The sequence below is a fragment of the Pempheris klunzingeri genome, chromosome 24 (assembly GCF_042242105.1).
Source record: "Pempheris klunzingeri isolate RE-2024b chromosome 24, fPemKlu1.hap1, whole genome shotgun sequence".
NCBI lineage: Eukaryota > Metazoa > Chordata > Actinopteri > Acropomatiformes > Pempheridae > Pempheris > Pempheris klunzingeri.
Genome location: NC_092035.1, coordinates 3,138,277 through 3,161,318, shown reverse-complemented (window position 1 = coordinate 3,161,318; position 23,042 = coordinate 3,138,277). Strand labels below are relative to the sequence as shown.

Sequence of the window (23,042 nt, the reverse complement as noted above, 5' to 3'; positions counted from 1 at the left end):
CCCTCCATCCCTCTCTCCTGACCACAAATGTTTCCCTTCCAACTATAAATACACCCCTGAAACCTGCCGCGTCCTGTAACATGAAACGCCACTAAAAGTGATTATCAAGGTCCAGAATAGCCAAAAGTCTCCAGTTACATCCAAAGGCTAAAGTCCTGAGCTAATACAGGGCAGTTTTATTTTATAAGCCCAGCTTTTATTTTGTGAAGATGCTATTTTATTTGATTAAACAGAGACAGGCTTTCATGTAAAAAGCTTGAATGTGGATGAAAGCTAAATCGATAGGAGGGAGATTGTCAGCTTAGAAGCCAACCAGGTTGTGGTGAGAGATGGGGAGGAAAGAGGTGAGAAAAACGATGAAGCTGCATTAAGGACAAAATGGAAGAGATGCCGGTAAGAGAGGAGGCCCATCTGTCTCCAATCACTGTATCTCATCATATAATAATCATTCATTTCCTGATCTGCATATGATACAGTTGAGATTCCTTCCAACAAAGATAAGGAGCAGTTTTTATTATACACGTACATGTTCACACATCAGATTATAGCTCACAGACTTTATTGGAGTGAACATGGCAAAGTTTTGATCTTTGCATGTTTTTATCAAGCGAATAAGATGCTGCAGGTACTGATCACACTCACTCTTTTGATAAGACACTCAAGATCCATTGTCGAGAATTAATTAATTGTTTCCTTCCAGTATTATTGTGTCAATTTATTAAGAATCACTTGTCAATGGCATTTCACTTGTCATTCTATAACACCCGCTGATTTAAATTCTTGTTAAAAGACCTTTAAAGAAACTGGTAATTATCATATTTGTATTTTTGGTTTGTCTTTGTCATTTTTATTACATAAACTTTGATGAATACAGCACTAACTTTTGAGAGACTTAGGCTGCAACTAAATCCTCGTGGTGTTGAATGTCATATTTTCCAAAATTACCTCTTCAAACATCTTGGTTTGTCCAAATGCTGAAGATCACACAATTAAAGTGACATAAAACAGAGAAAAGAAGCGAGTCTCATATTTTAAAACATGCAGCATTTGTTCTTTGATAAATGACTTAAATGATTTATCAATTACTAAAATAGTTGCTGATCAAGCACAGTACCTGAAATATTGGCTTTATCACTAGAATCAAAGAAAATTAGCTCCTGCCATCTGATTGTGTTCAGCGATTCAGGACGAGTGGGAGACGGGAACCTGGAGCCACTTTATATAATATATATAAAATACTGAACTTCACGTCTTCCATCAGTTGACAGTATTTACAGATTACACAGTGTGCATGCGTGCTCCTGTGTGTGTATGTGTTCCATATGCAGGAAGTGTGTAAGAAATGTGTCGGGTGAAGCAGACGGAGCAGGCAGGTGGGAGAGAAGAGGAGGAACAGTAACACTGTGTGGGCGACAGAGTTGGCAAGCTGTCCGTGCTATCTGGTTTTCATCTCCTCCTCCACTCTAAATCAGATATCAGTCAGTTAGCGTGGTCGCTCTCTGATGTGATGGATATGATGTTCCTGAGGTGTCATTTCATATTTATTTCCAAACTGCTTGTTTATAGGAAACACACATCCCAGACTGATTGTAATAACAGTGAATGTCAGCATGTAAATCAGCTGCTTCGGTCTCAGCTCAGCATCAACGCTGGCCTTCAGACAGACGAGGAAGAGAGCAGTGGAGATAATGTGCTGCATGTTAGTTAGCCTTGAAGATGTCCTTTTTTATTCGTTCGTCAATTTTCATTTGCTTCCTTCTTAAGCATCCCTTGCTCTTGCATAGATATTTGAAGGTCAAAGGTTATAAATAGCTCTCCATCATGAACTAGGTAATCTTAAGTTAATCGGTTGTGTGTGTGTGTGTGTTAAAGAGAGACAGAAAGACCGACAAACAGACAGAATAGAAAGTGGGCCATGCAGGCTCTTGATACTCCTGAATCTCATTCACCGGCAGCAGATTACTGTCACCTCTTGTTAACCTCTGTGTGTGTGTGTATGTGTGTGTGGACAGACTGTTTAGTGATGAACTGAGCAACTTAACACCAGGTTTATCTATTGTGACTAACAGCTGCTATTGGTCATATACAGAAAATGTTTCATGTCAGAGAGGGAGGGAGGGAGGGAGGGAGAGGGAGAGAGAGGGAGGATTAGCTTTAGAGCTCAGCCGTCTTGTCCAGGCCTGCCCCTCGTCCTGGTTACTGCAGGTCAACATGACCAGGTGTTTGAAAATGGCTCCTGCCTGCGAGGACACGAAAGCCCTTTGGACTGGGTTCATTCTGGTTTTTGACTGAAGGTGCTGATGAGTGGTCTCATTTTAAAACAGTGTTGTATGTTTTCAGTTTGCACATGAAAAAAACAAAAATGCAATTGACAGGAATTTGAAAACACCAAGCAGAAATATCACATAAAAAGCTGTTCTTTGATACCATGGTTCTATTGTAGACAAAAACAGAGCTGTTAGGAATGTATGCAACCATAATTCCCCCTCTCTGTCACCATAGTGATTGATTAAAACACCACAGGGTGCATGTTGGTCTGATGAGACAAAGTCACTAATCAAAAAACAAGCTGGGAAAAACTGTAGGAAGATTGGATACTGCTTGGATCGTGTGTGTGTGTGTGTGTGTGTGTGTGTGTGTGTGTGTGTGTGTGTGTGTGTGTGTGTGTGTGTGTGTGTGTGTGTGTGTGTGTGTGTGTGTGTGTGTGTGTGTGTGTGTGTGTGTGTGTGTGTGTGTGTGTGTGTGTGTGTTTTCAATGCAAGTCCAATCCTGCCTGAAATACTTAAAGCTCAAAGATCTTACTTAGATATTTCAGGTTAACGTGGAGTGTTAGAATACCACACCAATAGTCTATCAGTTGTTGTCAGCTCCATGTCAGGCTTTATAATGATGTAATAGCTGCATTCTTAAGAAAATGGAGTAAATAAGTCTCTTGTTGGGATCCGTGATGCTGTTTCCTCATTATGTTGAGATGTTAAAAGGCAGCAACTGTGTCCCCTTGCTGCAAGGCATCAAACTTTACTGCTTGACTATGAAAAAATGATTTGCACCATCCACGAGTCAAGACTTGTTCATGTGAAGCCTTTTTTATGTCGATGATCCTCATTGCAAACTGTCACGTTTGACGGCAAATACTTTTAATGAAGTTTTTAATTTTAACCTTGATGATGTGTAATGAGAGGAAAAACAGTGCTGAAGGAAGCGAAAGCCTTCAGGTGTCTTATCTCTGAGTTTGTGGGAGTGTGTGTGTGTGTGTGTGTGTGTGTGTGTGTGTGTGTATTCTGCATTCCAGTCTGAGTCACATGCAGGTCCGCGTATCCGTGGTAACAAAAGCTCTCATTCATTGAGGAGAAATTACTCATTCATTCTAACTCTGTGAATCTGTTTCTGTGTGTGTCCCACAGTATTCTGCTATTAGTGTGTAGGAGTGTATTGTATAGGGTCGTCATCTATTGATTTATTCCTTATGATTTATGTCAATAAAAGTGGGAAGTTAAGGTTGATGGTACAGATGTGGGATGTTTTGTTTAGAGCTTTCCTGAAGCTTCACTGCAGATCACCTACAAAACACTGAACTGAAACTTTAATATGATTTTTTTTCCCCCCCTGCAGTGTGTTGGTGAGGAGAACTGGGTGGACAGCAGGACAATTTACATCGGACACAAGGAGCCTCCTTCAGGAACTGAGGCCTTTATACAACAAAGATTCCCTGACAACAGAATAGTCTCGTCCAAGGTCAGTGAAAACGCCCACACACACACACACACACACAAAGATCGCCACACACTTTGCTAACATGTTACCGAAATGAAGGGAAGGATTCGGACTAGGGGATTTTAGATTTCAAAGATAACATTCAAATGATCTGCTGACCATAAAATGGTCTTTGTGGCTGTAGTTAATATATTTCTACTGTGATACTGTGAAATATCATCATCAGCTTTATTCATCTCCTGTGTTACATAAATAAAACTATCTTCATGTTGTTGAGCCTCAGTTTGACGTCTTGTTTGCTGTTCGTGTGCATGTGTTGTTTTTTTATTTCTTTATTTGGGCCATTTGAAACCAACAAGAAGCCACATATTGTCTTCATTTTGTGTCACCTGACTCTGTTTGGAAGTTCTTGTTCCCATTGGATCTGACATGGATAGCGACTGATGGATAACAGTGTGTCTCGTGTTTCCAGTACACGTTTTGGAACTTCATCCCTAAAAATATGTTCGAGCAGTTCAGGAGAGTCGCCAACTTCTACTTTCTCATCATATTTCTGGTTCAGGTAAAAGCTTTTTTCTCTTTATTTTTTACACTAATTGCATTTACTGTCCTTCCAGTTCTCTAAAGTGTCTTTACCTAAATCGATTTATACTTTTATAGATTTCTTTTTAATTTACTGTGTTATATATATTCTGCATTTGTTTAAACATCTTAATAGTAGGTGCTGCAACATTATCGTTGTCCCATAAGGATTATTAGATCCCTTACATGTACACTCATAGATTCATGCGACTCTTTTTTTGTAAAATATCGTTCTCAAAGAGAAACCAAAAGCAAGTGTTGCTCATTACATTCATTCCCCTGTTCCAGGAGTATAGTAGAACAGGTGAATGCAGGTATAAAGTTGCACCAAATGGAATCAAAAGAGCCATTGTTTGTTTGAGAGTGTAGGAGGACATCAGGCCCGTCAGTGTTTTGTGCCTCTTATTACCTCCTTGTAGAGGCCTGTTAAGGTCAGATATCACTGTGGGCCCCTTTTTAAAGCTGCCTGTTATTTTGATTTATTATTCTGTCCGCCATTTAATTCTCCCCGTTTGTGTGTGTGTGTGTGTGTGTCACTGTAGCTGATCATCGACACTCCCACCAGTCCGATCACCAGCGGACTGCCGCTCTTCTTTGTCATCACTGTCACTGCCATTAAACAGGTGAGACCCAAAGGTTTTCATGACTGCTTTAAATTAACTTCACTCTGCTTTATTGGCATCGACATTAAAACGCTACACTACTTTAACATCCCCCCCTCTCCCACCTCCTCTCTCTCTCTCTCTCTCTCTCTCTGTTTCCCTCTGTCAGGGTTATGAGGACTGGTTGAGACACAAAGCAGACAACTCCGTCAACCAGTGTCCAGTCCACGTGGTGCAGCACGGGAAAGTGGTCCGCAAACAAAGTCGCAAGCTCAAGGTATGAGCGTGTGTCACCAGATAAACTCTCACCCAATGAAACAGGAACAGAGATTTGGTGCATTTGTTTTATTGGCTCATGTTGAGGGATTTTCTTGCTACTAAGCTGTGCGTGTGTGTGTGTGTGTGTGTGTGTGTGCAGGACCACATTTGAGAGCAATTTAGCTTTTAAAGTGTGTTACATTAATATATGTTATGTAATGCATTCGGTGAGGGGGAACTGCAGCGAAAATAACAGATGCGGACGATCTGTTGCAGGATCAACAGTCCTGTGTGAGAACAAATGTGCGCGACTGTTGGCTGAACTTCAAAGGTTTACAGGTGGCAAGGCAGAAGGTTAAGTTAGGCAGACTGCATTAGTAGAAAGTGCATTAGCAATGCTAACAGGATAAGAGGCAAATCTTTTACCCCTCATCAGGCCCCTTTGTGATCTCGGCTAAAGAAAGGCTACTGCAGGTCAGACGTAGTAACAAACAAACAAACAAACCCTGGTTTGTTGATGTGTAAAACACTCAAAGTGAGGATGCCTCCTCTCTGTCTTTCTGTCTGTCTGTCTGTCTCAGGTAGGAGACGTCGTCTTGGTGAAAGAAGATGAGACTTTTCCCTGTGACCTCGTCCTTCTCTCCACATCTCGAGATGACGGGACCTGCTTCGTTACTACAGCCAGTCTTGACGGAGAGAGCAGCCACAAGGTGTGTACGTCACGTGTGCAGCATCGTCACGCCAACTTTCCCTCCTACTGTCTCCTTGAATCCTTCTCCCTTTTCTGCAACGCCACTTTTTTAAACTCATGTATTTTTGTCTTTTTATTTATCAATTTTCACCTTCCTGTCCGGCCTCCTTCCCTCTTCCTAGACATACTATGCAGTGCAGGACACCAAAGCTTACAACACCGAGACGGAGGTCGACTCCATCCACGCCACTATCGAATGTGAACAACCACAGCCGGACCTGTACAAGTCAGTGCAATAAACATACAAGCACGCACCTGCAATAAGCTGTCTTGCCAAAAACAAAATGTCTGAAGCATGTTTTCTCTCACTGCTGTCCTACACAGATTTGTGGGCCGCATCAACATCTACATGGACAATGAGCCAGTGGCCAGGTAACCTGAAGCCCTGAGATATCACAGGAATATGATCAAACTATTAGCAAAATGCCACTGTACAGTCCTCCACTATGTTTCCATCATATTTAGTCATAGTCCACTTATCCTCTGTTGTGTAATTGTTCACAAACACTGATAAAAATGCCTCTAAATTTGTTTATTTTGATATTTCCCTCAACTTTAGCAGGGGTTTACTCTTAAAATAAGGACTCTGTTGTTAGGTAGCTTATGTGTAATAGGATTAAAGAAGACCGCAACAACGACGCCTTCACAGTAAGAGAGATGAAACGGGCTACACATGAGTTGTTGTGTCTTTGCAGGCCGTTGGGATCCGAGAACCTGCTGCTCCGAGGAGCCACACTCAAGAACACTCAGCACATCTATGGTAATGTCACATGCTACATGCCTACTTGCTCTTTCTAGAGCTTTCAACTGTCTTCCTCAGCAAGTGGCGTTTGCTTAGTTGTCATCAAGTGATCCGTGTAAGGATGGGTTGCCTATATCTCCATGACAACTGAGCAAACTCCACTCTTGTTTTGTCAAACTACTTCTCAAGAAGTAACTTTTACGCCCGCCCTTGCCTCCATGTAGCGGTTGCCATCTACACTGGCATGGAAACCAAAATGGCTCTCAACTACCAGTCCAAGTCTCAGAAACGCTCTGCAGTGGAAAAGTAAGTTCTCTCTCTTTCATTTTCATATTTGTGTTATTATAAACCTGTTAGCATTGATTGACATCCACGTACAGTCACTGGCTGCATGCTTTTTCTCAATTAACACTGGCTCGGATTAGATTTTATTACCCATCTCTCCATCCATCTATTAACTTCTTCATTAATTCACTGGCTGAGAGTCCTCGTGTCTCTCTGGCTCACTGCACTTACTGGACCACTTTCTCTCCATCTGGTGTTGACATGCGTCTTGTATCCAGATGGCTTTTAGATGAGACCGACTGTAGGTGGATTACATTTACACTTGGTACCAGTGTGGGTCTGATTAACTGTCTTTCTGAATCCAGGCACTTAGGTTTGCCTTGTTTCTATCTGTGGATCAGAGAGATTTTTAATTTGGGTTAGTGGTGGAGTAAAAATGGGTCAAGATGCATGCTAACACACCACACGCTCAATAAGATGTATGTATCATGCAGGCTGAATCCAGGAATCTATGGGTGTCTACCTTGATTTACAATCTACGTCCAGCTTTCTTTGTGCAGATGTGTAGGAATAAAAATATGGAATTTGTCTATGTTATTAATATATCCTCTTGTTTATACACAACTCTTTGCTAACTACTGAAGCTGCCATGTTTCTCATTGCTCCCCTTCTCCCTCCTGCAGGTCAATGAATGCCTACCTGGTGGTCTACCTGTGCATTCTCATCAGCAAGGCCCTGGTCAACACGGTGCTGAAATATGTTTGGCAGGCCGACCCCAACAAAGACGAGCCCTGGTACAACGACAGGACAGAAGCAGAGAGACAGAGACACATTGTAAGTCTGTTAATCACATTCCTTCAATCTGGAAGTAAAAAGATTTCTTCATCGTCCCTCTTTGCCTTCTCATACGCATCCTCCTCCTCTTCCTCAGGTGATCAGGGCGTTCACAGACTTCTTGGCCTTCATGGTTCTTTTTAACTACATCATTCCTGTCTCCATGTACGTCACCGTGGAGATGCAGAAGTTCCTGGGCTCCTATTTCATCATGTGGGACGATGAGATGTTTGACGAGGAGCTGGGAGAGAGAGCGGTGGTCAACACGTCAGACCTGAACGAGGAGCTGGGACAGGTAGCAACACTTCAATTCCTTTAATTAACAGACACACACACACTTTTCCTGCGGTGACACTTATCCTGCTTTCCAGGTGGAGTACGTGTTCACGGACAAGACGGGGACTCTTACAGAGAACAACATGGAGTTCATAGAATGCTGCGTGGACGGACACGTTTATGTACCTCATATCATCTGTAATGGACAGGTAACAACCTGATGGGTGGACGTTTGTGATTACATGTCGTCTCTTTAATGTCGTTATCATGCTTGAATTTACTTAATTTGTGTTGTTGCTAGGTGATGCCTGGTGCAACTGGTGTGGACATGATCGACACATCACCGGGTCCCGTGGCCAGGGTGAGCATTGCCTCAGTATTAGTCTGTGAGTGTGTATGTGTGTGCATTAGTGCATTAGGGTAACACCGTGTTGGCCATCCACCCCAGGACCACGAGGAGCTGTTTTTCCGGGCGCTGTGCTTGTGCCACACGGTGCAGGTGAAGGAGGAGGAGACGGTGGATGGGATCAAACATGGCATCCACCAGGGCAAGTCCACTTCCTTCTACATCTCCTCATCTCCAGATGAGGTGGCACTGGTGGAGGGCATGAAGAGGTAGAGCACACACACACACACACACAATCAGACAGCCAGTGATGATCACACTGTTGAATTGCAAATAGAGCCATCTGCACACACACACACACACACAGAATCTAGAAACATTTTCTCTGGCATATTTCTTTTCACACACATGCACACAGTCATTTCATTCATTCCATTTCCAGTAATGTTGTTTTGCTCTGTGCCGCAGGCTCGGTTTCACCTATCTGAGACTCAAGGACAGCTACATGGAGCTCTTGAATAGGGAGGATGAGATTGAGAGGTGAGTGTGTCCCTTTGAAACAGTGCTGTTTATCTCTTAAACCCTCTGCAACAGTTCTCACATCAACTTTTCATTCATTTTAGATGTTATTTACATTTTTTTTTGTTGCTTTTCTTTTTTTTTTTTTTGTCCGATTCGATTATTCATCTTGATCATTTCAACTGCGTGTTCATTACTGTAATATTACGTCATTACCGCAACAAGTGGTTAGTAGCCAAGTAACTACTGAATCCAGCAGCATAACAACCATGAGTATAAATATAGAACAGTGATGAACTGAGATGATGAATCATCAGCAGATCAAAATCAGATTCTTCCATTGCTGCGCCCCCACTGTGTTTTGTCCACTTCAGCAGAGCAACGCTGCAGCACTAAATGACAGCTGGCTCTACAGTGCCAGCATTTGGCTGCAGACACTGATTTGATTGACCCTGTTTTGACACCCATGTTGGCAAAATTCAGATTCATTACAGAAACAGTTCTGTCATCTCCCTTTTCTCATTATTAAAGAGCAGTTACAAAACATTCAGCCAACAGTTCCTGGCTAAAATGACAGACAATGCTGGCAACACAGGCAATCTCCCACTTAAACTTTCCTTTATATCGTGTCAATAATTCAAGCTCACTTTGTAGGTTTGAATGAGGATCAAGAAGGTGTGCCAGATTTAGAAGGATACAGTTGTTAATTCAGTGTGTCGGGTACATATTTAATCAGGTTAATATAAGAACCCACCCAGTAACCCATTATTACTCCAAAAGAACTTGATCAGGACTTTCCTCACTTTAGTGCAACTACTAATTTCAACATTGTGTATTTTGTTTTGTTTCTCAGGTTTGAGCTGCTGGAGGTTTTGACATTTGACTCAGTGAGGAGGAGGATGAGTGTCATTGTCAGGTCCAGCACTGGTAAGACACATCAGACCGTTAATATACATGTGTAGCGTTAGATTCATGTGGGTGGTTTCTCTCTTACACACTTTTCCCTCTTCTTTTTTTTTGCCTGTGTGTGTGTGTGTGTGTGAGCAGGTGAGCTCTATCTGTTCTGTAAAGGTGCAGACTCCTCCATCTTCCCCAGGGTTATATCGGGCAAGGTAGAACAGGTCAAAGCTCGGGTGGAGCACAACGCAGTGGTGAGAGCACACACACACACACATGCACATGTTTTTTTTTCCCTCTGCGTCTCATTCTATATATTAGTAAAATCACAGACAGTGTTTTTATCTTGGTCCATGATTCACCTTGTGAGAGTTTCAACGATTGTGCGACTTCACTGGTTTCCACAGTTACAGTGCATGAGCACGTCAGTTTCCATGGTTACCATAGGAAGTGGATCAGTGGAGCATGGCCCACTTCCATCCAACAGTTGTTCTGTGATTTTGCAGGGTCCAGTGTGGCTTCGAATAGAGTGGCATTTTTTTCCTGTCAGCTGTCAGACATTGCGGTTGATTAAGATGTATTTCAGAACCTCATCACTCCAGTCTTGTGCTCGAGGGGGGGGTGTGCACATAATATAATGATAACATGATAACTTCCAAAATGCAGAGCTGAATACTAACAGAGTAAGAGTATCTGAGGGTGACGGTTTTAGCTCAGTTCAGACCAACTAAAGGAAGTGAACTGAATCTGCCGTGGAAACCAGGTCAGGAAGACCTCACTTGTGGTGGTGCAGCTGTTAGATCGTAGTTTTCAGTGCAAACACAAAGACCTACGGTGGGTTGGTGTACTGGCGAGGCTCAGATAGAAAGAGCAGTTGCACATCACACACGTATTTGGAGCAAACTCAGGCAGATTTCTCTGTTTCGGTGTGCAATAGGATTTCAAATGGAACATGAAGAAACAATAAGAAGCACATTGGAAAAACTTCTAACCCTGTCTGAATCTCACATCTCCTCCAGGAGGGCCTGAGGACGCTTTGTGTTGCCTATCGCCCTCTGAGTCCCGAACAGTACCAGGAGGTTTGCCACTTGCTGAGCGGGGCCAAGTTGGCGCTGCAGGACCGAGACAAACGACTGGCTGAGGCCTACGACCTCATTGAGAAAGACCTGATACTGCTGGGAGCCACTGCTGTGGAGGACAGGTGGAGGATCTCTTTTAGAGGATCATTTTGCTCTTAATTATATAGAAGCTTTACAACCATTTTGGTGTTATGCTTGCCTTTTTTTGGACCTAAATGTCTGCACTTCAAAGACCCCTAAGCACTAACTCATGGTTCTGTGTGTGCTGCTGCCATAACAAGTGCTGCCCCACTTCTGAGAGAATCAAACTGAGCGAGGGCAAACAGCAGTTCAGCTCTCCGCTCGCACACTTGCTACTAAAGCAATTATAGTGCTGGCTTAAAAGGGATTGTCGGCCCAGAGGGCACTGCAAGTCAGCTCATCCTGTACAGAAAGAGGCACAGAGTAAAGGATCCAAGTATTGTCATACTGTACAGGCCGCTAAAATGTCCCTCCTTTTCCTGCTTTGCTTCACAACAGGCTCCAGGAGAAAGCAGCCGATACCATCGAGTCGCTCCACAAAGCCGGTATAAAGGTGTGGGTGCTGACTGGGGACAAGATGGAGACGGCGGCTGCAACCTGCTATGCCAGCAAGCTGTTTCACCGCAACACCCAGATCCTGGAGCTGACCACCAAACGCACTGAGGAGCAGAGCCTTCATGATGTCCTGTTTGAGCTGAGCAGGACCGTCCTGAGGCAGCAAGGAGCCATGACCAGGGACACCTTCTCTGGGTGTGTGTGTGTGTGATTTCAGGGAAATGGACCAATACTTAAAATGAAAAGAAGCAAAATTGTATTTTGTCTGATCAGTTTTTAGCTTCTTTGTAATAAGACAACAATAGAAGAAAGTGTATTGTTGTTGCTGAATGAGTTTTTCCCCCCTCCCTGTTTGTCCAGTTTATCAGGTGACTGTACTGACTATGGGCTGATCATTGATGGAGCCACGCTCTCCGCAGTGATGAGGCCCACCCAGGAGGACTCAAACTCAGGGAACTACAAAGAGATCTTCCTAGAAATCTGCCGCAACTGCAGCGCCGTCCTGTGCTGTCGGATGGCACCACTCCAGAAGGCACAGGTACAAAGATGTGGACAGACAACGAGGAAGCAGGCTTTTAGAGCAGTGTCTGACAGACTCCCTCATTCATATGTGCAAATGGACTTGTGTTTCTAGATTGTAAAGCTGATCAAAGCCTCCAAGGAACACCCGATCACACTGGCCATTGGAGATGGAGCTAATGATGTCAGCATGATCCTGGAGGCCCATGTTGGCATTGGTTAGTATTCTGGGCAGGTTTGTCTATCCAGCACTGCAAAGCTGAAACACTATCCCTCTAAAAACACCCAAAAATGACCTGAAGTTGGGGGATAATCCAAAAGGGCACCTGCCTCTACACTGTTCACACAATATGAACGTGAGAACAAACACTCTTTCCACTGTACATGTACTCAATTATGTAATTTGAATGACAAGCCTCTACCTGCCTCTCCAGGCGTCATGGGTAAGGAGGGCCGTCAGGCGGTGAGAAACAGCGACTACGCCATCCCAAAGTTCAAACACCTCAAGAAGATGCTGCTAGTGCACGGACACTATTACTACATACGCATCTCTGAACTTGTGCAATACTTCTTCTACAAGGTAGCCTGTCTGCTCATTTCATGTATGGTCACTCTAACCCTATATATACCTTTCATCTCTTTAGTTGCATATTTTTGAATCTCTGCAAACTTCAACAAGAATTTCTTTCTTCTCCCAGAATGTCTGTTTCATCTTCCCCCAGTTCTTGTACCAGTTCTTTTGTGGCTTCTCACAACAGGTGGGTACAGACAAACACACGCTTTGTACAAAACAAATAAGCATAAGCGACAAAAGAGAGAATAACTCAAACACTGCCTTCCCCCAGCCGCTGTATGACACAGCCTACTTGACTCTGTACAACATCAGCTTCACCTCGCTGCCCATTCTGCTCTACAGTCTCATAGAGCAGCACATTAACATGGACATCCTGAAGAAGGACCCATCTCTCTATAGGTTAGTGATGGTATCAGGGTTTGTAACCATTAAAAGATTACATACTTGTTAGGATATTTAATTTTTGTTGTGGAAATGCTGTTACCAACAGTCCAGGTAGGAGTTTCACCATCTCCAAGAGCACTTAGTCAAGTTCCAAATTGAAAACTCAAGGTTTTACAGTGTAAACCACAGAAATCACACACACACTGTCTTTAGTAATGAAAGTTCTGAAGCTGCATTGATAGTCTTGGAACATTTAGTATTTTATAAATCAGTCACATATACATGAACTATTGCATTTTAATGCCATGCCAAAATCAAATTAAAATATCTCATTACAGTCGTTTCAGGGTAAGGTCCCTCCAGAGGCAGCTAATGTAGCACTGATCAATAACTTGTAGTTTGTAATTGTAGTAGTAATTGACGTGTAGCTGCTTAATCATTTATTGTGTTTGTCTCTGCAGAGATATTGCGAAGAACTCTTTGCTGCGGTGGCCCATCTTTATATATTGGACTGTCCTGGGTGTTTATGATGCCATCGTGATGTTTTTCGGTGCTTACTTCCTGTTTGACAACACGACCTTCACCAGCAACGGACAGGTAACACCCACATGCCCACGACAACCCCATTAATTCAGTGAGAGGAATGTTTTGTCCTGGACAACATTTACGGCACATCTCTCAAAGTACAAACATCCACAGGCAGCTTGATGACGACATGTCGTGTATTTGACTGGCACAGTTTCTAATAGAAGCCCATAGACGATATATATGTAGCCTGTATACTTCAACAGAACACATTTTGCTTTTGATTCCCCATTGTAATTAGTCAATTAGTACATTCTCAGTAGGCTTATACCTGTCAACACATCTATATTTTGCTTCTTGTCATTTGTCTGCTTCAGTCTTTTTGGAATGTGTTTTTTTTTTAATAATCATAAACCAAGGAAAACTTTCTTTGTGGCTTAAATCTCATCTTGACCCAACTTTTTTATCACCCTGTGTATAAATTGTAGTTTGTGTCGATGGGCACGGAGTTGCTTTGTTAGTGGATTTCTTAATATGAAGCATCTGAAAGTGTCCTTTTCTATTTAAAAGGTAATATTTTTATCCTGTTGCAGCACCAGCTAATATTGAAGGCGTACAGTATTTAGTAAATGTTGCAAGCACCATATACCAGTGTTTTTTTTTTATTTATCTGGCATATTCCCTCATAATAAGCCTGTTAATAACCTGATATTTGGAAAACTTCACCAGTGAATTAGTAGAAATCCCTTTGTTCTGCTGTGTATGACATAGCAGATATAATCCAACAACAAAAGGACCGACACCTGACAGACCGTTCACATCCAAAGATGCAACAGCATGGCAGGTTTTCCACCATCTTCCTCTGTGTTTCTTTATTTGTTTCCTTTCATTTTCAAGCAGCGTTACTCTCCCAGAAACCTTTTGGACTGCTTTGAGTTGCTTCATTCTCACCTTTTTTTTTTTTTTTTTAATGCATTGAAGTTTTATTCTTCTCTAGCCACAAAACTGTTGTTTATTTTCTTATGATTTTCGTCTTCTGGCCTTCTCCTTTTCTTCTTCCTCTCCTCTTACCTTTGTGTTGCTTTTTCTTTTTGCTTCTCTTTCCTCCTCCCAGCTAATGACAACCAACACACAGATGGTAAGCCTGTCCCTGTCTCTCTGTCATCTCTTCCTAGTTTCAGTTTCCAATTTCCTGTTCGGTCCTGTCACACAGCCTGATACCAAACTACCCATAATCCCCTCACCATTCATCTCATGTCCAGCCCTTAGTGCTTGCTGTAGACACATCAGCTATAGGCTTTTGTGTAGTGACCCATCTTGTGTGTGTGTGTGTGTGTGTGTGTGTTTTACAACAAAGGGATAAATGAGTATAGAAGAGTAGTTGCACTCCTGCCTTCATGACATTTGAGACATTCAGCCATCTTTCTAATCTAATTCTCCTCCCGTTGATGGTGCTCCTTTTAGAGCAGAAGGACATTGTCACATTTGCGGTTTTCTCTCCGAACCATCACGACTATTTCTAGCTTACTTAGTCAAGAAATAGCGGAGGCGGAGCACCATCAGGACCGAATGAGATGCAAACATGCTGGCATGTCATGTTTAATGTTTGCATCGAACCTGAAGCTTCTCATATGTTTACAGAAAATAAAAGGTGAATTTGAGAACAATAAAATCAATAATTCATGAGCCAGCTAGGATTCTTGGTGCCATATTAACTATGATATATACATTCACTCGTCTCACTTGTCTTGGTAGAAACTTATATTGTCATTAGTATCGTTATTCAGACATTTGTGTGAACTGATCATGTAGTAGTGCTTGAAGTCTTTAAATGTTCTTTTTCCATTTTTCCCATTTTATAATGTGATTAATGAAAATATGTGTGAAAATAAGATCCTGGTCAATAGCTGTTTATTTCCTCACTTGCCCAAATTAAGAGAAAGAAGGACCAAACAAGGACCCTACCGTTATGATATCTCTGTCATTCTATTTTAATAATAGCAAACCAAACATTTTGGGGCCACTGGTTTTGTCTTGGCGTTATCTTATAATATCAAGCACAAGACCAAAGTCTGTGTTTTAACTCAACATCATCATTTAATTTTTTTACATTTTCATGCTTTATATTCTTTTCACTTTAATTTACTCATATGACACCTCTGATCCTTTCTCATGGATTCAACACGTGTAAGAAAACAACAGCAAAAATGAAATGTTAATATATTATAATGCGTCTTGCGTGTTAATTGTCAAAGAGTATGATCCTATGGCCGTCGTTTTCTTATTGGCGTTATGTGTGGGGTTTAAAACTGTAGCGCTCTCTAATACATAGCATGTGTACTGTGTTGAAGACACTAAAGATTCTCCGTGTAGCTGTTAATATGAACCCTTGGCATAAGATGACTGCTAACAACAGGACTATCTGCCATTACCAGAAATGAGTGAAGCTGTAAGCAAAGTTGAAGTTGCACTGATGGCACATGGTGTTTTACAGCACTAAAGTTTCCCTATACGCTGCTTCACGTTGGCCGTCTTTAAGTTTCTTTAAGACTAATCAATATTTGTCCAGTTAGAAATGCTGCACTATGGCCGTTGACATGCGCATCATCTTCTTCATCTGGTATTTTTAAAGTCATTTAAAAACACCTCATCTCACCTGTTTCTCATCCATATTGGACTGGATATTTCTGTCTGAGCCATCTGTTTGATTGATTGATTCCTCATTGAATATATGCACTTTTTATTTCTGTGCACAACTTTAACACCAAGCCTGTAGTTACTTGTTACTTGGAATCGACCTGATAATTGTCACGTCACCTGGGATGCATGTTAATGCAGGTTTAAACAAACAGTATTACTCTATTATCTGGTTATGTGATTCTGTAAAGCACCCAAAGTGAACTGCATTTAACCAACGATGTAATGAACTGAAAGCCTTTCACTGAAATGTATCTCTTTGCCTCTGCAGATGTTTGGAAACTGGACATTTGGGACGCTGGTCTTCACTGTGCTAGTCTTCACTGTTACATTTAAGGTAACCACACACACACACACAGTCTGGACAGGATCCACAATCACAGAAGTGCCACAGCAAGGCTAGATTAAGCCTCACTGGTGTCATTAAAGTGAGCTTTGAAGTTTGACAGCTCACATCTCTCACCCCTCTCTTGTAGTTGGCTCTAGATACTCATTACTGGACCTGGATCAACCATTTTGTCATCTGGGGCTCACTGATTTTCTTTGTGGTCTTCTCTCTGCTGTGGGGCGGCATCATCTGGTACGCTTCTGTTGAATTCTACTTCACGTATGTTTACGTAAAACCTAAAAAAGTCATGAAAGAAATATATTCTCTCCGTCTCTCCCACAGGCCGTTCCTCAACTACCAGAGGATGTACTATGTGTTCATGCAGATGTTATCCAGCGGTCCGGCCTGGCTCAGCATAATCCTTCTGATAGCAGCCAGTCTGCTGCCAGATGTGGTGAAGAAGGTCATCTGCAGGGCGCTGTGGCCCACCACCACTGAGCGCATACAGGTGGGTGTAGATGTAGAAGTCCTTAATGTAGATTTATTTAAACCTAAATACGTTACTGTTTATGATCTGTGATAACGAGGTGTGTGAGACGTCTAACTGATGACTGTGGGTCAGCAGATGTATGCTGGCTTTGGCTACGTCCCTGCTCTGCTGGATGTAAGTCAGTCCGCCCGTCTCTGTGTGCAGTGCCTCTTTACCTCTAAACCAAAAACACACAGTAGAGAGATAGTGTGTGTGTGTTTTTAGCAAGTAACACTCAAAATTAATGGCTCCTCTGCCGTGAAAAATCTTTGTTTTCTTAGTAATAAACTTTACTTCTGCAGCGTTTTACAGATCAGAACTTACAAAGTGCTTTAAATGAAGGGGAAAGGAAAGAGAAGACACAGGGAGAGTTGAGTTCACATCTAAATTAAAGTTATAAAATCAAAGAAAAGAAGTGTGTTTCAAGATGTCAGCACTAAAACTTCGAATCATGAACTCAAAATACTTGAATTGAAGGCTGTTACAGTTCAGGACGACGACATGATGCCTTAAATTGATCGGTAATCAACATAATGGACATAATGGTCTGAGGTCTAATTCATGAAATGCAGAAAATACAGTAGGATTGAATAAATCAGCAAAACAATAATACATGAGAACCTGCTGGGGTCTGGAATAAGGCTGTTGAAAAGCACAGCACTAATGCTGTTTGAAGTGCAGGTGCAGAACATGGATGGCTGTCTGCATTATTGCTGTGGTGACCCTTCTGGGAGAAAACCAACCAAGCAACTAGATGTGCACAGTTATGTTGATTCTGTTAAATGTGTTTGCAGTGGAACTTCACCCCCCCGATGACCTGAACAACCCTAAAGTCCTAAACTGCTCCCTTCTCTCCACCTTCCTTTATAACTGTAGTTCTTTTGCTTTCAATTGATCATGTGGCACTTTTGACAGATCTGACTGTTCCTCGGAGCTTTAACTCTCCCCTCTCCCTCTTCACTCCTCCCTCTGCCCTGCTTCCTCCCCCCTGCTCCTCCTCTTCCCCTCACTCTCCTCCGTGGCAGACTAAGCGTCGGTGCCTTGCCTCCGAGCCCTCCACCATCTTTATGCTGTCTCAGACTTCCAGCAGAATCAGTTTCTAACCCAGCCCTCCTAGAGGTGACCCTCTGCCTTTCCTCCTTCTTCTACCTCCTATAGAATCCTTCTCTCTTTTTTTTTTTGTATCCTGTTGCTGTTACCACTGTTTTGCATGAAGTTACTCTTTTGTTGAGCCATGCATGTTTGTTCATCTGCATCTGGCAGAGGAACTGTCCCTCTGCCTGTTGTTGTATGAATGCCTTTTTAGAAATCAATCATCAATGTATCAATGTATGTGTGTGTGTGTGTGCGTTTGCGTCCACAGCTTGTGAGGGATAATAAACGGTTTGACATGGTCCTGACCTACCAGAGTTCTGACTCCTTAATAGATGGAGTAGCTGTCACAGAAGCCTAGAGGGCTTCAGCACGGTAAACACTCACCTTGCCACGGTGTGTGTGTGTAATGGTGGGTGCTGTTAACATCCTGCAGTGATGGGGTTTACATTGCTGTGGTGTTTGGTTTCACAGATTTGACTTATATCTGACTAACACATGGGTTGCTGCGTGTTTTTGTGTCTTGGTGAGGGTTTAAAAAGGTTTTGTATAAAGCGCTTCCACCCTGGTGATTCCTTACATGGAGCTCTGGCGCCCTCTAGTGACGCATTGCTGCAGAGCCAGAGAAGTTTCCTCACAGTGGGCTGAACATTTCTGCATGTTTATTAGTAATCTTTCTGTTTGCATGGTTTGGTTTGGTTCAGTATGCATTTATATATACATACATATTCTTTATGTATTGAATTTGCTGAGCAGAGTGGATGGGACATCATCATCACAGCTGGCAGCTTAGATTAAAGACAATGCAATACTTGATGAATTAAATTATAAGGGAAGTGTCTTGTCTCTAGAAAGTAAAAGTACACAAAGGTGTGTACGCACAGTTTGAACAGCCAGCTGAGATAACAGTGTCTCCTCCAGCTGCTCTCTGAGAGTCCTCTGCTGTTTTCACTGTGTTCACGCCCTCTTCCTTCTCTTTGCACCCACGCAGAATGCCGATAAACTCTACAAGGGCCACCTGTCTGAGTTCACCCCCCTAGCGTCCCTCCACGCCCCCTCCAAGGCCGGCAGCCACAGGCGAGGCTCGGGCAACCAAAGGAACGTTCCGAACCCTCGAAGGTCTGAACCCTTTAAAAAGAAAGTCATGTTCACACGCTGGCAAAGAACACCAGACTACAGCACCTTCACCCCCCTCCTCCTATTCCCTGAGGGCTCCCGCCAGTCAAAGCGGGGACACGCCTACAGCGGGCCGGGGCCGGAGACTTCAGTCTAATTTATTTCCAACTGGTGTTGTTTTTAATTCTCATATCCTGATATCAGATACAGTGGCATCCATCAGGAGTGGAACTTAACAAGTAAATTGGTCCAGACGCTGACCAGGTCACTGCAAGAAGAACTGGAGAGTAAAGTTATCCAAAAGTCACCAAAACTAATTTATTTATGTTTCTGGGAGTCAAGTAACAGACCTATGTCGCTAGTAGCAGTTAGCTGTAGTTAGCTGTAAGGATTATACTGAAAGTGACCTTCACAACCATTCCCAAGTCAGCAGCCAAGTCAGGCACAGAGCCCTATGGGATGGCTCTAAAAGGACCGCGGGGCCACGTCGTGCGAAGGGCTCAGTGTATTGATGTCACAACAAAACAGACTCTCGAGCTTTGATCTCCTAAACCACATTGTGTCAGACTGGATTAAGGCGCGTTGGCCCTTTTACGTCTGCCTGCTGAAGTGTACTTTACTCAGATGATTAGAATTTCTATGACTTTTTAAAAACGATGGCTGAGGATGATATGATATTCATGATGTGTTGTTTAGCTGCTTCTGCTGAAAATGATGATGATGATGATGATGCAACAGTGCTTTAAGCCGCTGGAGCTGGAGCTTTCTCTGACCAAACGTTTTCTTTTCTTCATTCCTACCATTTCTCCCCCTCTTCCTCGTTGTCCGTCTGCTCTGCCTCTTTTCAGGACTAACTGGTGTTGCCTGTGTGCAAACTTACTATCTCGAAACACTCCCTAGGACTGTGGGGTCAGACCCTCGACACTGTAAGGAGCGATGCAGTAGAGAGGAGAAGCCTGAGTGTTGGACAGGTGGATCTCAGTCGGCCTTTACAGTTACACATTACAGAAAAACGGCCGACTTCAGCCCCACGTCCAACACTTAAGCTTTCAAACTCATGTGTAGGTAGTGCAGAGTGTTTGGTGGGATAGATGTGTGTGTGTGTGTGTGTGTGTGTAGCTAGCGGTTGTGTCGTTGTGTGTGTGTCGTATTGTCTACGAAGCACTTTATTCACCTATAATTCTATGTACAGAGAAACTTGGTTTTTTTAGGGCTTTGTTTTAGTGATAGAATCCAGTAGAAATGGCTATATGAGGCTTCCTAGCTGTTTCTTAATGCCTTAATGTCACCTTGTAAACACCACATCATCCTCACAGACACCATTTACCAAAGAAACAATGCGGCACGCTTCAGTTACTGTAATACAAGGTAAAGTGTGACCTCACATCCTTCAAGGCCAATATTGGACATTTAAAGGACATTTACTTGCATTAACTTTCCTCAAAGCACCTTGCAAATGATCTTACAACACGATTCTATAAAGTGCCCCAAGCTGCTTGGTGCCTTCTGAGATTTGAGCATTTTGACAAATCAGCATTTATTGATGAGACGTGTGTTGTGCAGTCTCACCTGGAAAATCATGACTGTGACGCTTAATCTCACACAGCAGGGTTTGGTTTTCAAATTAAATAAAGGACATATAACACAAATCACATCACCTTCAGAGGTTCTTGAAGGCAGATTCAGTCACTTTTGGATGGAGCCAGGCTAGCTGTCCTGTGTTTCAGCATAGAGCTGAGCAAAGCAGGACCCCAAGGTCTTCTTCAGTATAATGCACGGTGAAATTAAGAGGCGTCTGAGTGGAAAACTCATTCATCGAACCTCACTGCCACGAGTGGAGTTTGTCAATTAGCCGAGGTTCTGAAAGGATTTATTCAGGACTGATGCACACGTGTCCCGTTAGACAGCAGCTTTTAATTTATGAGCCTGATGAGATAGAAGAACTGCACCCAAAGGTAATGTGGGTAACATTACATTCATGCCTATTCATGTCACAGATGTTTTCCCACCTAATGGTGTCAACAGAACATGTTTGTATGGTGTTTCAGTTTGCAGGTCAGCATATAATAGCTCAGTGCTAATGCTCTTCAAAGCCTTATGACGGTGTTAAAGGAGTCTAATGAGATCCTCTGCCTCGAAAAGGGCACGTATTACACTTTCATGTCCCAGCGTTTATCCTCTCTGTCTTTCTTTCTAGCCGTCTCCCTCTTTTTCTGTCCCTCTCTCTTGACGTGCTGCCGACGTGGACGTTTTCCTACCTCTGTGAGAGCCGCCTCCACTTGTCCGATCATCATCATCATCTCCTCAGCCGTCCCTCTTATCCATCCATCCATCTGTTACTGCGAGACAGAGTAGAAATGTTTTGTACTCGTCTACGAACCAAAGCCTTGTTGCTGCTAGAGATACTTTTAGCTGCTCTACATTAGGTGCCTTGTGGTAGTTTCTCTGTCTTTGCTTGCTTTCTATTAAACACGACTAATAATAGGCATCCGGATTGTATAGAAGCACTTCAGATGATGGACGCGTGAGCGAGAGAATGGATAAAAGATGAATGTAAAAGTTAGTTTTAGGCAGGTTACACTGGAACAAACACAGCACTGATATGACACACAATCGATCAACAAATTGATTACTTGCACCAAAATATTCAACGACTTACGTTTTCATGTCTGTTTTTTATTGTTTTGATTCCAAATGTTTTATACATGTCTTGTCTCTGAAGAGTTCTTTTTACTGGTATGTGTGAAACCCCTTTTACTTTATGTTGATGATAGATTACTTGAAGAGCTCTAGTTCTGTTTGATCGATCAACTGCAAGTCGATCAATGCGCGGGGGGGGGGTTTTGGTCGTTTTTTTGTTTTATATTCTGTGTACGTTTCCTTTTATTTAAACATGCTTCTCAATATTCTGGTTTTCTATTTCAATATTTATGAAATTAATGGCAAAGCAGAGAGTTTATTTACACTCAAATCCACAGAATTTGTCTCTGAACTCTCTGGTTTGCACATTAAAGGGTCACTTCACTGCAGATTGGAACTATTTTCTACCAAAGAAGTACAAGAAAAACACTTGAGTTCTTTTTGTAATGCGGGTGAGGCGACCCTATAATGTCCTCAGTGACTCTGAATGTACACGTGGTGTTTAAGGCCTGATCCTCCCACTTAGTGTCCATATTAGGTTTTGACAGATACAGGTTCTTGAAGGGAGAATGTATTTCAACCAAAACTGTGTGCCAGTATTAGTATCTGGAAATCCATTGCGACAAATGTGGCCTCAGAGCAATAGAGTGAATAAGCAGTACAGCTGTCTTAGTGCTGCATTCAAGCACGGAGTCGGTTATTTTATTGGATATTATGAGCAGAATCAGCAGTAATTACACGTTCTTGTAAAGAGGAGCTCGTATCCTCTATGGTTGGATTTATCTAATCTTATCTAATCGAACACGGGTGCATTTTGGTACATAGAGGCTGTCTTGTGAAGAGTTATCAGAGTATCCTAATTATTGCCATAACCCTCTTTGTGTGAGGTAGAAGGGTACCTCCTGTATTTCTTGTCTGTGGAATCCACATAAATGAACGAATAAATTACAAAGAGATAACAACAGTTACTGTAGTTTTTTTGTTTTTTTTTTGTCTTATTTATGTAGAAGAGTACTCAAACAACCAAACTGAGTTGTGACAAATTAACATGTATGTATGTATGTATGTGTGTGTGTGTGTGTGTGTGTGTGTGAGAGAGAGAGAGTGTGTGTGTGTCATCCCTGCTGTGTTAGCTCAGATATGACCCCCTGCACTGAACTGTCTCATCTCATTGACA

At 42.5% G+C, this 23,042-nt stretch overlaps 1 protein-coding gene across 1 annotated transcript in view; it reads left to right on the top strand.

Annotated features, from left to right (window-relative positions):
* Nucleotides 1-19,488, top strand: part of LOC139223503 (phospholipid-transporting ATPase IH-like) — a 34,229-nt gene extending 14,741 nt beyond the window's left edge. Inside the window, exons 2-31 of the mRNA XM_070855427.1 lie at nucleotides 3,613-3,735; nucleotides 4,187-4,276; nucleotides 4,839-4,919; nucleotides 5,068-5,175; nucleotides 5,738-5,866; nucleotides 6,030-6,133; nucleotides 6,232-6,279; nucleotides 6,603-6,667; nucleotides 6,874-6,955; nucleotides 7,618-7,768; nucleotides 7,866-8,063; nucleotides 8,140-8,253; nucleotides 8,346-8,405; nucleotides 8,493-8,659; nucleotides 8,859-8,930; nucleotides 9,763-9,836; nucleotides 9,957-10,060; nucleotides 10,826-11,007; nucleotides 11,405-11,656; nucleotides 11,822-11,999; nucleotides 12,096-12,198; nucleotides 12,415-12,560; nucleotides 12,679-12,738; nucleotides 12,826-12,953; nucleotides 13,400-13,535; nucleotides 14,578-14,601; nucleotides 16,432-16,497; nucleotides 16,637-16,740; nucleotides 16,831-16,996; nucleotides 19,101-19,488. Of these exons, the coding sequence (XP_070711528.1) occupies nucleotides 3,613-3,735; nucleotides 4,187-4,276; nucleotides 4,839-4,919; nucleotides 5,068-5,175; nucleotides 5,738-5,866; nucleotides 6,030-6,133; nucleotides 6,232-6,279; nucleotides 6,603-6,667; nucleotides 6,874-6,955; nucleotides 7,618-7,768; nucleotides 7,866-8,063; nucleotides 8,140-8,253; nucleotides 8,346-8,405; nucleotides 8,493-8,659; nucleotides 8,859-8,930; nucleotides 9,763-9,836; nucleotides 9,957-10,060; nucleotides 10,826-11,007; nucleotides 11,405-11,656; nucleotides 11,822-11,999; nucleotides 12,096-12,198; nucleotides 12,415-12,560; nucleotides 12,679-12,738; nucleotides 12,826-12,953; nucleotides 13,400-13,535; nucleotides 14,578-14,601; nucleotides 16,432-16,497; nucleotides 16,637-16,740; nucleotides 16,831-16,996; nucleotides 19,101-19,382 (3,597 nt within the window). The 3' untranslated portion in view covers nucleotides 19,383-19,488. The remainder of the gene's footprint in view (nucleotides 1-3,612; nucleotides 3,736-4,186; nucleotides 4,277-4,838; nucleotides 4,920-5,067; nucleotides 5,176-5,737; nucleotides 5,867-6,029; nucleotides 6,134-6,231; nucleotides 6,280-6,602; nucleotides 6,668-6,873; nucleotides 6,956-7,617; nucleotides 7,769-7,865; nucleotides 8,064-8,139; nucleotides 8,254-8,345; nucleotides 8,406-8,492; nucleotides 8,660-8,858; nucleotides 8,931-9,762; nucleotides 9,837-9,956; nucleotides 10,061-10,825; nucleotides 11,008-11,404; nucleotides 11,657-11,821; nucleotides 12,000-12,095; nucleotides 12,199-12,414; nucleotides 12,561-12,678; nucleotides 12,739-12,825; nucleotides 12,954-13,399; nucleotides 13,536-14,577; nucleotides 14,602-16,431; nucleotides 16,498-16,636; nucleotides 16,741-16,830; nucleotides 16,997-19,100) is intronic.
* Nucleotides 19,489-23,042: the final 3,554 nt, after the last annotated feature.